At 55.0% G+C, this 13,783-nt stretch overlaps 1 protein-coding gene across 2 annotated transcripts in view; it reads right to left on the reverse strand.

The window, feature by feature from the left end:
- Positions 1–3,432: 3,432 nt before the first annotated feature.
- Positions 3,433–13,783, reverse strand: part of CEP104 (centrosomal protein 104) — a 54,673-nt gene continuing 44,322 nt past the window's right edge. For both annotated transcript variants that reach the window (XM_060088856.1, XM_060088855.1), the window contains 7 exons: positions 11,927–11,963; positions 11,440–11,506; positions 10,522–10,630; positions 8,812–8,950; positions 8,572–8,639; positions 6,711–6,801; positions 3,433–5,798 (listed from right to left, as the gene is read on the reverse strand). In XM_060088856.1, coding sequence (XP_059944839.1) covers positions 5,683–5,798; positions 6,711–6,801; positions 8,572–8,639; positions 8,812–8,950; positions 10,522–10,630; positions 11,440–11,506; positions 11,927–11,963 — 627 coding nt within the window. In that variant the 3' untranslated portion in view covers positions 3,433–5,682. The remainder of the gene's footprint in view (positions 5,799–6,710; positions 6,802–8,571; positions 8,640–8,811; positions 8,951–10,521; positions 10,631–11,439; positions 11,507–11,926; positions 11,964–13,783) is intronic.

Consider the following 13,783-nt stretch of genomic DNA (forward strand, 5'->3'; position numbering starts at 1 on the left):
TGTGCACGTAGCATACGTGAATTTTGTCCAGACTGAACACATCCATGTAGCCATCACGCAGAACAAGAAACCAGTGATCACCAGTCCCCCCAGACCCCCATGTGCCCCGATATTGTGGTTTTGCCAGTTTTTGCACTTTGTGTGTAACACGCAGGGCCGGCTCTCGGTGCCTGGCCTCTTTCGCCCCATGTCATGCTTCTGGGATCACTGTGTGTGGGAGGTACTTGTGGGTTGTTTGCTGTCTGGCATTATACGTGCGTTGTGACTGTACCATGTTTACTTCTAGCAGGGCCTTTGTGCTGCCCTGACTTTGCCCCCGTCAGCCCCAATGACCCCACCCAGGAAAGACAGATTTTTGTCTCGGTTGCTGTTGTGACCAATTCCATCTGTGAAGGGCAGGCAGTGACTGTCCCCAGGCAAGGCCGGGAGAGGTGAGAATGGGCCCCTAGGACCTCTTCCACCTCTGCCTTCTGAGCCGGCTTCCGCTGCCCCCTGCGTGCTGCTGGGTCTCCTCAGTGATTTTTTGGAAGGTTGTACACACATGCATGATATCAGTGGCTTTCAGTTCCTGGGACCTGGGTGTTGTCTTGCTTGCTTAGTTTCTCGTGGTAGATTTCTGGGCTGCTGTCCAGCAGCTCATGCTAACACACATCATCTTGACGGGCTATGAGAGTAGTAATAGTTTTACAGTAGCCAACACTGGAAACAACCAATGACCATCAACAGGAGAATGGATAAATAAGTTGTGAGACGTTTCTTCAAGTGGATGACCACACGGGGACCGTGTCTGAGCTGCACGCAGCAGCAGGAAGGACGGACGGTCAGGGTCATGATGGGGAGGGAGGAAAGCAAATCACACAGGGATGCACGCGGTATGATTCCACGTGCACAGCTTCAAGATATGTCAAACTCGATTCTTCTGTGTAGGGACACGTGCCTGTGTGGTGTCTGTGAAGACAGCCGAGGTTGACCCGCAGACGGTGCGGCCAGACCCCACTGCCACCCCTGTCTCTTCTCCAGCTGTGCCCAGCTGCTTGGTCGGCCTGCAGGGTGCAGCCGGTCCATCCGGACCCCCTCTCCATCCCCTTCCCTGCCCCAGTCCCAGTCCCCATCGCTGTCCCCGCCCTGGTCCCCGACCCTGTCTCCACCGGCTGAGGCTGGGAGCTGGAGGCCCTGGACACCTGGCAGTGACTGTCCCAGCCTCCGGGGTAATTTGATTTAGGATCCCTGGATTTGGTAAACAGCATTCCCAAGCGTTGTCTCCTTACCCCGTGGGGGGAGAGAGATGTCGATCTAGAACCCTAGCAGTGGTTCCAGCAATGCCTCCCACCTTCAGCAGGACACTGCTCCCCTCCATTGCCAGGACTGGTCCCGGGACACCGGGAGGCACCAAGAAGGGGTGGCCAGGTGACCGGTGGAGGCAGCGCTAGGACACTCCTGGGGAGTGTCCTCAACCTTCAGGACGAGGGCCATGAAAGGGGGCTTTAGGGACGAGCTAGGCCCCGGGACGCCTGCTCACAAGGGCACCCACCCTGCTGCTCAGTCTGACCTCACTCTCTTCCCCGCTTTCCCTGCTGGGACATCTCTTGATGGGGAAGGGGCCGCACGCCTCCCCTGCACTTGAGCGCTCAGAGACTGGGGGTGGGGAGGGTGGTGGTGGTGTCCTTCCTCCTGCGGCTGGCTCCCCGCCCCCCACCCCGGGAGGCACCCCTGGGGACCTCAGAGGCCAGAAGGAAGCTCGGGAGATTTTGAGGCCAGCCGGGCAGGTGGCGGCGCCACACCTCCCGTCTCCCCCAACCTCTGCAGGCTGATCACCTTCCCGGCCTGAGATGGAGGGGTGGAGGCTGCCTGGGCGGAACTAATCTGGGCTCGGGCGCAGGCGCACAGAGGGCGTGTGCTGGGAACCAGGCTCAGCACCTCCCCCTCAGCTCCATTCCGGGGTGTTGGGGGAAACAGAGGCAGAGACAAGCGGATCTTGCCTCCAGTACCCCGAACCTGCTCCCAGCAACCCTCACCGCAGGGTTGACAGCGGCGCAGAGCACAGGGTTCACATCTGGGCACGCTGCCTTCCGGTGGTGAGGGCTTGGGCTCTGAGCCAGTTTCCCTGCCCGCAGTGGAGGGTAGGACCAGCTGCCCTGCAGGTCCTCTGACCCTTCCAGAGCACGCACGTGGGGGCGTGGGGCGCTCCACTGAATTGCTCCCGTCCGCCCTGCAGCAGCCGCTCCGGGGGTCACCGCCCCAACCCCCGACCCCAGACCCGGGGGGCTCAGCCCCTGCCCAGGGCTTTCCCGCCCCTGGTGGCAGCAGGCTGGGCGGAGACCCCAGCGCTCCGAGGATTCGGGGCACACGCTGCTCCAGCAGGCTCTTGTTTTTTTAGCACTGGGCTAGTTTTTAAGAGCAAATAAGCAATGGCACTAACGAACACCTAGTTGAAAGTAGCGCACTGAAATCTCTCGGGGTGTCTGACACTAGCAGGTGGAATCACACTCTTCCCTTTGGACAGCGAGCTCTTTCCTCCCACGTTCTCCAGAGCACACACTCACGCACACACCCCACCTACAAAGCAAGATAAGTAATTTTGCTGTTTAAACTGTAATGCTAAGTTTTAAGTTTATATATGTGTGTGTGTATATATATATATATATATATGTATACATAAGGGAAAAAACTATAACTTCAAAATGGAAACTTATAAAACCATCAAAGGTAATAAAAGCTTAAAACCACTCTACAAATCAACAGAGAAAATACTGTATTTTTACTTATTTGAAAAGCAAAATAGCTTTGTTGGCTGGTAAAAACGCCCTCTTTCAAAAGGGACAAAAAACACAGGAAGAGACTATAAAGTATAAACCTCTGATGGGCACAACTGGAGCATTTATAAAATATTCTCATTTTATTCCATGCGATAAAATTGGTAAAGAACTTTCTCATTTATATGTAGCTTAAAATCGTTTAGCTTCTTCAGTAGTAAACCCACAAATAACTTATTTTAGGAACCACACTCTCTCCTGGCAACTTAATACCCACTGCCCCTTTCTAAGCAAATCTCAGCAATTCCCTGGCATTTCAGGGCTGAGCTACACCTGCATGTTTACGAAAGGAAATGTAACTTACCGATTGCTTTTTTTTTTTTTTGCGGTACGTGGGCCTCTCACTGCTGTGGCCTCTCCCGTTGCGGAGCACAGGCTCCGGACGCGCAGGCTCAGCGGCCATGGCTCACGGGCCCAGCCGCTCCGCGGCATGTGGGATCCTCCCGGACCGGGGCACGAACCCGTGTCCCCTGCATCGGCAGGCAGACTCTCACCCACTGCGCCACCAGGGAAGCCCTGATTGCTTTTTAATTATAATTTTAAAATAAAAGTGACAAAACATTTAGTAATCTTTTTATTATATTCATATACTCAGGGTGAATTAACGTCTAAGCCCTCAAACAACAAAAATATATTACTTATTTTATAATTTTGGTACGTGAAATAAAGACAAATAGAAAACTATGTCAAAATATTAAAAAGTTGCAAATTTTCACTAAAAGTATTTACGCTTGTACTCCAATGCCAAATTTATAGATACAATTCTTTTAAATTAGAATATTTTGAAATATGAAAGTAATAGAAATAAATATTAAGTATCCACAACATATTCATGAGTGAAATTTCAGTTAAGCACTGTTCCAGGTTTCGATACTTATGAATGGCCGAGGGAGCTTATAGTTTCCTTTTTAGTGTTTTAGCCTTTATTCTTGGTTCCTTAGTAGTACATAACTCTGTAAAGATTTTAATTGCCACTGATCACTGCCATGAATCATCTGAACAGAAACACATGATTCTTCTGTAACCAGCAAGACTGATCTGTTTTAAATGCACTCAATTTTGTTTGTCAATCACTAAAAATTAAGTAATTTTACAAATATCTTCTTTACGTTACAATACATAGAAAACATTAACTGTATATTTCTTACAAGTTTTGGAGAGAAAAGAATACTTTCTTGGTTAACTTTTCTCATCGTTCTGTTTAAAGAAGAGTTCTATCTGTACTTCACTCTCGTGGGTGAGAGGCCATGGCAACACCTTTTTGAAACCAGGAAGGACCACTTTATAATTATCTGGGCATCTGTACTCTGCTCTCTCTAGTAAAGTTTTATGTTATTTCTCCCCCCATACTTTTACGTATTTTTATAGAGTATATTTTTGAAGGTAGTTCTCTTGGTCACTCTTATTCCGGCTCAGTATTTTGAGTCAACCATATGAGAAAGCATTAGCTTCCCGAAAGTGGAAATTGATCGACTGGTACAGATTCATGGTCGCTAACATACCCAGGGAGCACACTGCTCAAATAGCTATTAGTTTTTAAATAAATATTTTGTTATTTTACACAGCTGGGAATTAAAAATGTTCTTACACTAACGGTGTAGTACAAATTTCATCAATCCCATGCATTTCTAGCCGTCATCCTGGAAGCCTGCCTGTGTCATGCTCAGGAGGAAAGCACACCCTGGGCACGGGGCCAGGTGGGGCGGGGAGGGACATCTTCTTTCGGTCTCTTGTGGGCTGGGCGCCTGGGGACCACAGGCGTGGACGAGAAGGCAGCCTTTCCAAGCGCATTCTGGACGGACACTGGCTCCCCCACAGCTACCTGGCTCTGAAGCCAGCTGAGCCACTGCCACGGGCCGGGAGGGTTGGTTGGCGGCTGGTCAGGAGACTGGATTCTGAGGTTTGGTTTCATCCTTTTAAGCGGTTTTTGGTGTTGAAAGTATCATACGAAGTGTTTGAGAAAAGTGAACATACAGTTGCGATTCCCACGCGGATCCGAGCGGGACAGGACGACGGGCTGAGCAGAGGCTCGGAGGCTCCCCTGAATGTTACACAGAGTGGGAGTCGCTCTGCCTGCCCCAGGGGTTTAGGAAAGGGCTATTTCGACAGACACACCTGCTCAAATGAGCGCAGGATCATCGGGGAATGTCGTCTCATATTTTTCTAGGGCTTCATGCGTGTAAAGAAGTTGAGGCCCCCTGAGGAAGGGCCTGACGTGGAGCCGCCAGCATTAACCTCCCCTCCGCCTGGTGTGGGCACCGATGGGGGGGTCAGGTGGGCTGCGCTCCGAGCGTCTGGCAGGTGAGAGCCGAGGGGGCCGGGCCGGGACCTTAACTTCTTGACCTCGACCTTACTTCTTGCTGCCGTGGACATGCAGGCTTTGCAGGCCAACGGCCCCCCTACCCTGGGGAGGAGGGGCACAGGGTGACTGGCCCCCCCATCCCATCCCATCCCCCGGCCTGGCGAGCCCTGCAGACCTTCCACCACGGCTGAGAGAGACCCACATGCAAGAGGTTTGGAGCAAGGGCTTTAGGCTTTATGGAAACCACTCCAAGCAGCTGCGGAGAGAGGGCGCTGTGCTCAGCCAGTCCCTCCGCAAGGGCCGCCCGGTGCTGCTCCTCCAACAGGACCGTCTCCTTTTTTGGACCCCGGGCTCTGGAGGGCAGAGACCTGCGAGCCGGAGCCACGGGGAGATCAGGGCCTCACTCTGGACGCAGGGGCCACGGTCGGGACGGGCGCAGCCAGGAGCCTGGGGGCAGCAGGGGCGGAGCGGGGGTTGCCACGTCTAGAGATGCTTTGAGGTAACACGTCCACGGCTGGGGAAGCTGCTCGGTCCCTTTGGAAACGAGGGAGCAGATGGGGTGTTGTGTCACCGCTTTGTGTACGTCCTGCTGGAGCTTTTACTCAGGCCCCCCTTGGGGGTGGGGATCTTGCTTCCGACCTTGGATCCCGAGGTCCCTGACTTGGTTGCGGCTGGGCCTTTACCTGAAGTGGACACACAGAGCACGGGGGACAAACGTGAGCCAGGGTGCAAAGCCGCGGTGACAGTACGAGTGGCCCGGGGTTGCCACACACAGGGAGGATCTGAGCACGAGGGGCTGGGATGCTCCCGGTCACCCAGCCCACAGGTGGCCGGGCTGGACCGGCAGATGTGAGAGGGGGCTGGGTGGGCCACCCTCGAGGATGCACATGCGACGGCAGGAGAGGGAGAAGGAAGAGCCAAAGGAGGAGCCTGATGCACGGTCAGAGGAAAGAACTGAGCCGCTCACCTAATTTTTAGTTTCAAACAGTTAGTTCCCGAAATGAAAGACCAGCAGCCACGTGACCAGGGCCGGTCACCTGGTTAGGAGGCCGGGGCGGCTCCCCCAGCACCTCTGGTCCTCACACACGTGCGTGTGCGTGTATGCGTGCGTGCGTGTGCGCGCGCATGTGTGCGTGCGTGTGTGAGGGGCGCAGCCCCTGCCCGTGCCTGGCGCTGAATGAGCACGAGACACGTTTCCTCATGTTCTCGTTGATCACAGGGCCCCAAAATAAAGTCGTGTATCCAAGTTCAAGAATAATTTTCTAATGAAAAATAACACTTTTCTGTAAGGCATTCTAAATCCTACAGAAAGCAGCCAAAACTGGGATTCAGAAGTCAGGTAGTGGCGCCACCTATGGGTCTCCTACTGAAACTCCTGTTTCTGGACACTGGTACCCACGGCGTGGAGGGACACCGAGACCCGGGGTGCGCCTGCGAACACCCGCGGTTTGGTTTATCAACTCTGTGAGTGCCACCGCGGAGCCTGGGGAAGCAGGGCCACGTGGAGGGGCTTCGGCCAGAGCTGGTGCTGACGACACGATCGCCCTGCTTGTTCGGGACCCAGGGACAGGGCCGAGGCCGGGGCGGATGCTTACCTGGTGGCAGCGTGGGCGCCTTGTGCAGCACGTGCGTCCGGCGCAGGTTCACTGTGCAGCCCGCGGGGCCCATGAGGTGGGCCTTCCATGCCTGAAACGAGAGGCAGGTGGAGTGGGAATCAGGCCACCAGAGGGGCCACTGAGACGACCGAGCCAGAGGTGGCGACGCGCTGCGGCTGCGGGCGTGGGTCCTGAGCTCTGTGCGTGTCCCGCCTCGGAGCCCCCTGTGCTGAGTGCACCGCCGGAGCACCCACGTATCTTGAGATGCTGCCTGCACTTCACACCTCTCCCAGTTCTCATCACCACTGAGCAAACACGCCAAGACCGCTGTCCCGCAGGGTGCGCAGTGTGCGACGGTCCAGGGGCACAGGGTGCAGGGGCTGAGGGTGGCCCTGCTGGACAGCCAGCAAGGAAGCAGGGCCCTCGGTCCGACAATGACGAAGAAAAGAATTTTGCCAGCACCCGCGATGGGCCGGGAAGTGGCTCCTTTCCCTGCCGAGCCACAGATGAGAGCGCAGCCCGGCTGACACCTCGAGTGCAGCCCTGGGAGACCGCAAGCAGAGGACCCAGCCAGGTCATGCCTGGACTTCTGACCCACAGAAACTGTGGTAGAATAACGGGTGTTTAAGCTGCTCGGCGGGTGGTGACACATGAAGAAAACATGGAGAAAGCAGAGGAAGAGCAGCACAAGCCTGCTAATGCCTCTTTGCAGTTGACTGTGTCAGATGCCATCCCCTCAAGGCAGACGCTGGGGGACTTGCGGGGAGGGCAGGAAGGGAAGGGGCCACTGCCAACGTCAGCGCTGCTCAGAGCAGGGAGCCGCCTGGTCTCCAGAAGGAGGGGCTGGTCACGTACGACAGAAACAGTGTAAAGGTGACAACGACAACAGAAGCTCAAAGGCTCCTAAATTCTAAAAATACACAGGGAGAGAGAAAAAGTGTGGGCATGTGAGAGCAGTTCATACTTAAGACTAAAATGGATCAACCATAAAAAGCCCCTCGCTCTGTGAGAGGAGGGGTGGTGGGCAGGACAGCAGCTTCTGTCGGGTCTTCCCTGAGTAAGTCGCATTTGACAGACTTTGGAACCGTCTAATTATCTCATGTAATTGTAGAGCCTGAGTTTGAAAACCCCTGGGACTTGAACACAGACTGAAACAATGAGGCTGACTTGTTAACAGTTGGTGACACAAGCACGTGCAGCAGCTCCCGTGACCGAGAAGCAGAGACGCTCTTGCCCCCCGTCTCCAGAGCTCCCTCCGGGGAGGGACACGAAGGGCTGGGACAAGGGACCCCGCAGTGGACGCAGTGGGTGGACTGCAGGTGGCCGCGGCTGAGGGGCTCAGGGCAGGAGAGGCTGGGCCTGCTGGGCCCTGCGAGAGCTCAGCATGCAGGGCAGCGCCGGCGTCATGTGAGCCAGAGCGAGCGGGCCGACACCAGAGGACGGGGCACGTGGAGGAGAGGGTGGGAGACCCTGGCGCCCCACAACTAGGCTGCTGTGTCACCTGCATGGCGCACGCTGGGGGCAGGCGGAGCGCTGGGCACCGGACACCAGGTAGGATTTCCAACTTGGACGGGGCTCGGCTTTATGCATCACAAGGGACCAGAGTGTTACAGAATCTGGCCAGGAGGCCAGTTTAGGCCCCAACGTGGAGATGAAAGCCAAGCCTGGAAAAAGTGAAACCACTTCGCGCTTCCATCCCAAAGAGCCGAGACGCTCCCCCTTCCCGGGAGATGCCACAGGCATGCCGGGCAGGGAGCGCAGGAACCCTGAGACAGAGCCTCACCCCACCCCGGGGGTCAGCCTCCGCCCGCCGCCCGCCGTCCCTCCACGCGGCCAGGTCGCCCCCACGTCAGCCCCTCACCTCTTCTCCGGGGGTGAAATTCTTGTGGCACAGAGGACACCGGTTCGCCAGCTTCTTCGCTTTGGCAGCTGGAACGGTTTCAATGAGACAAGATCTAGTTACTCCTGTGGGGCGTGAATGGGGGCGCAGAGGAACGGGGGGGGCAGGGGCACCGGCAGACGCGGGACCTGCCCCCCGAGCCCCCTAGCCGGGCCTCCCGGGGACGGCGCGAGGGTCTCGGGGGGCCACGGGGGCACTCACGGTTGCAGTCTCTCGTTTTTATGTGTCTGGGCAGCTCTTCCTTTAAAATGGCCTCGCTGCAGCGGTAACACTCCCCAAAGCCGTCCTTTTTGTCACACTCCGTCAGCAGGTGCTCCGTCAGGCTGGAAATCTCCACCACCTGGAAGCCACGACGGGACACATCACACGGCTGAGCGCCCCGAGGCGCGTGCGGCCCCGGCCCCTGCACGAGTGCGCGCTTCCTGTCCCGCCAGCGCCCCTCGGGAAGGGAGGCGCACACCTGTTACCTCCGCAGTCACGTACACGTGGCTGGAGACCTCACATCCTGCTCGCCATGCTACCTCAGGCGCATCCAGAGGCCACGGCTAAGTGGGGAGGGGAAGCGACGGTTCACCCACAACACTAACCCTGACCTGCACCCTGAAGAGCTCAGGGGTCTGCGTGGCCTTGGGTTCAATCCCGGCTCCCGGCCATTTCTAAGAACGTGCCCGGAAACGGGTCACAAGAAGAGACTCTTTCACCACTGTGACCTCTTTGCCAGGAGGGGCTGTACACATCCTAGAGCTTCACGCCACACTCTCGCTTGCTGCCAGAGGAGCCAGGCCACGCCGGGTGGAGGAGTCCGCACCGCCAGCCTGGGGGGAGTTGCTCAGAGGGAGGGGCCTGCCCACCCCGCCCCTGCAGGCCTGAGAGCCCCCAGGACAGGAGAGAAGGTCACTTCCCTTCTGGTTCCCCTCCTCTCTCTAAAGGAGGGCCGGCTGCATAGAGGAAAGGTGAACAGCTGGGGTGCGGGAGGACCCCTTCAACAGGATGCCCAAGCATTAACCCTAGGACGGATCAGCAGGGCGGACAACGTTAAAATGAAAAGCTCCTGCTCGTCAGTGAAAAGGCCAGACACAGAGTGGACACCACACATTCAAGTGGCGAAGGACGCACACCTGGGTGTGTCAAGAACGACTATATGTCAGCAGTAGTGGGACTGGCACCCAATTCAAGAGACGGGCGAGAAACCAGAAGTGCTTCGCAAAAGAGGGCAGCGAGAGGATAGCAGGGGGACAGGGCTCCAGCCCCGCACCATCAGGAGAGCGTGGCGGGCGCGTGGCAGGTGGCAACCGCGAGGCTGGCGAGGACGGGGAGCGGCTCCCACCTGGGCACCAGGAGCGCTGCTCACACTGGCCCTGCAGCTGGACGCGAGCCCACCCAGCCATCGTACAACGGGGTGTGCACCCAAAAAAGTGCGTCCGCACGCACGGAAGATTACACAAGGGTGTCTGTAGCAACGCTATTCCTAACAGTCTCAGCCCAAACCCAGACGCGGTAGAAAGGACTGATAAATTGCGGTACATTCAAACAATGGAATACTGTAAAGCAAACCCCAAACGTAGCATATGATTCCACTTCGGTAAAACTCACAAAGCAAGAAACAGAAATGAGGACAGTGATGACCCTGGAGAGGAGGGTGGGGTACCTTGGGGTATGTGGCCTGGTGGTGGTTACATGGATTTGTTTATCTTGCAATAATTCAGGAGCTGTAACACCTATGACTTGTATACATTTGTATATATGTTATACTTTAATAATAAAGTAAGAAAAACCAACCCCAACAAAACTTGCCCCATAACTTTTCCTCTGAAAATGCTAAGATTTGGGACATTTTTGTGATTCGGCCTTCGGGAACTGCGTGTCCAGCTCGCCTGCCTGGGTCTGGCCCGCCCGTCCCCAGCACCTGACCTGTTTGCAGTAGTCACATCTCGTCAGCATAAGACAGTGCTTCCAGTAATGGAGGTCCAGGCCTTCTTCTGTGAAGGAGTCGCTCCTCTCCCCACAAAAAATGCATAAACTGAAACAAAACAGAAAGGTAAGAAATGAAGCACAGACCCAGTTTAGCCATCCCATTCTGCCGGCTGCCAGGGAGCTCTGTGACGCCCCCCATGCCCAGCCTGCGGCCACCGTCCTGGACCCACTGAGTGGGCTTCAGCTTGACCTGGAGGCATGGCTGCCCCTCACAGAGGGGCCTCAGGAAGGGCTGGGTAGCTACTCTATCAAAGGGCATAAGAAAGAGTCTTTACCACGTAGGGGTTTGAGATAAAGTAGCTTAAGATCCCTTCGAATTCTAACTCTGTCAGCGTCACCAAGCAGAAAGGATATTTTAAATCACAAGAAAAGATTAGACCAAGACATTTCCCTTAAATTCCTTGTAGATTTGTCTCAGCCACAGCACAGGAGAAAGCATTTTGCTGCTATAAAATTTGAGCCTGACCATATTCAATATCCTGTGATAAACCATAGTGGAAAAGAATATGAAAAAGAACATATATATGTATAACTGAGTCACTTTGCCCTACAGCAGAAATTAACACACTGTAAATCAACTATACTTTCATAAAACATTAAAAAAATTTTCAGCCTGTAACAGGACTTTTGACAAACAGCCTGCTCATTTCTGTCGGGGAAGAGAGAAAGGTTATCTTGACTCACAGCTGATGCTGCCTGGTTTAGAGGGCAATTTCCTAGCTTTCAAAATCACTGAAAAGAGCCAATTAGTTCACGTAATCCTAATGAACCGGGAGAATATATTTATCTGACAGCATTTTTATGTGGTTAGTCCCTCTACTTGTTCTACAGTGGGTTAGAGACAACTTTACTCACTTATCTAAATAGTGATTATCTGGAATTTCTGGAGCGTTAGGTGGGGCCGCTTTCCTTCCTTGAGTGTCTAAAGAAATTAAAAAGAAAGCTATTTAAATAATCTTTTGTAGAAAACTATTTTCAAAGTTTTAGTAACCAGTTTTTTTTTTTTTTTTTTTTTTTTGCAGTACGCGGGCCTGTCACTGTTGTGGCCTCTCTCGTTGCAGAGCACAGGCTCCAGACACGCAGGCTCAGCTGCTCCGTGGCATGTGGGATCTTCCCAGACTGGGGCACGAACCCGTGTCCCCTGCATCGGCAGGTGGACGCTCAACCACTGCGCCACCAGGGAAGCCCTAGTAACCAGTTTGATGGGAAATACAGTTTAAAAGCTACAAGTTAGTAAAGGTAGTATTTTGCATTCAGCCCTGAAGCGTCAGAGATGCAGACATTCGCCGCGTGAATAAAAGTGGTTTCTACGCAGAGCTTTCACGACGTGCGTTCTACGTACCCTGATTCTTGGCCTTTGCAGCTTCACTCTCTTTTTCCTGAAACAGAAGAACAGAAAGATCAGAGACAAATGGCTTCAGTGTGAGTGAGAGTCTACCGTGATCCTGGAGGCATGACCTTAGGCTGTGTGGTAGAATATCCATCCGCAAACGACACATTTGTCTGAAAGAGTCGCCCTCTCAATCGTGGGCAGCAGTCTCCTGCCCTCTCCGTCCTGCCCTCCACAGCCCCTCCCTCGGGCTCCTGCCCATCGCCCCCGTCTCCATGGAAACCACTCTTCGTCAAGGCCACCTGCACCCCCCCGCCCCGGGTCACCTGCCCATCATCAGTGTCTGCCTGCCCGAAGGACGCGCCATGGGCTCCCGGCGGCACGTGACTCTCCTCACCTGTCTCCTCCAGGCCCTTCTTAGTCGGGCTCCCAGGGCGCCCCCCGCCCCCCCGTTTGTCCATACAGACCCTGACGGTGCTTTCGCCCAGGTCCCAGGCTGCACACCGATCTCTGTGCTCATGATCCAAACGTTTGTGCCATCACCTGGGCCTCTCTGCTACCCAGCATGTACTTGGGTCTTAATGTCACTTAAATGTGACTTAACCAGACCAACCCCCCCTCCCCCGCCCACAGGCTCCCCCTTACGCGCGCCCCTCACAGCCTCTGGCGCAGAGCCCAGAACCGCCAGTCTTCCAGGTATTCAGGCCACGAAGCCTGGAGACCCCAGCGGCTCCCGCCCCTCCCTCCTGTTCCAGGTGTGGCCTGTCCCCGGCCCATCAGTGAGCCCCGCAGGCTCTGCCTCAGCACCCCAGGAGCCTGACCTTCCCACCACCTGCAAACACAGTGGCCAGGGCGGCCCGTTACTTCCCCTGTAAAGGGACCCCTGGAGGCTCCACAGGCCATGGCACAGCTGCCCCGGGGGCCCCTCCATGCGGTGTCACATGGTGTCAGGAGGCGTCAGCTGGCCGCCTCCCTCCTCTGGCTTCCTCTTCCCCTGAGCGGGCACCACACCCTCACGCACCGCGTATCTGCCTCGTGGGTCTTGGCTGCTGGGTGTCCCCACTGTGGGAGGTGACAGCCGGGGGCGCACTGTTGACCGGAGGAAGGACAGGGTGCAGGGCCCTGTGTGTCCACGGTGGGAAGCTGCCCCCCTGCACCGAGCTCTCCTCCTGCTGCTCAGGGGGCTCCTCCTGTCACCAAGCCTTCCTCCCGGCACTGGCCAGTCTGCCCCACCTGAGCCTGCTAGACCCGCGTGGCCTGGGCTGCTGGCCACTGGTGGGGGAGGCACGTCTGGGACCTGCAGTTTCAAGGGAGGACAGGGACGAGCCAGTCCCCTATCCATGTCATTAAGTGACGCAACACGTAGACACCGTCTACTGTGATTGTAGAAAATCAAAGCTTACACGATAGGAACTTCTCTCCAACCCAAGCTCTGAATACAGAAAACACACGAGAATACAATTTTAGGACCGGGGAAGCACCTGACAGACTGATATTAAACTTGCAAATAGGGTTCACGTGATTTATACACCTACCAACTAAAGAAAGGAAACTTACACAAATGGATTCTGGGCATGAAAAGCAATTCTTATTAATGAGAGATGGGTTTGTATATCTTGCAGGGAGACAAATGAACAATGCCAGAAGTTAAATTTTAGTTGTAAAATCTACCTTAATCTATGCTTTGAACAGATTAGACAACTGATTAGTAATTTAAAAATCTTTTCCTAAAACTTGTGAGCAATCGGGTGATTTAAAAATATCCTGCTGGGGCTTCCCTGGTGGCGCAGTGGTTGAGAGTCCGCCTGCCGATGCAGGGAACACGGGTTCGTGCCCCGGTCCGGGAAGATCCCACATGCCGCGGAGCGG

The sequence above is a fragment of the Mesoplodon densirostris genome, chromosome 2 (genome assembly GCF_025265405.1).
Source record: "Mesoplodon densirostris isolate mMesDen1 chromosome 2, mMesDen1 primary haplotype, whole genome shotgun sequence".
Classification (NCBI taxonomy): Eukaryota; Metazoa; Chordata; class Mammalia; order Artiodactyla; family Ziphiidae; genus Mesoplodon; species Mesoplodon densirostris.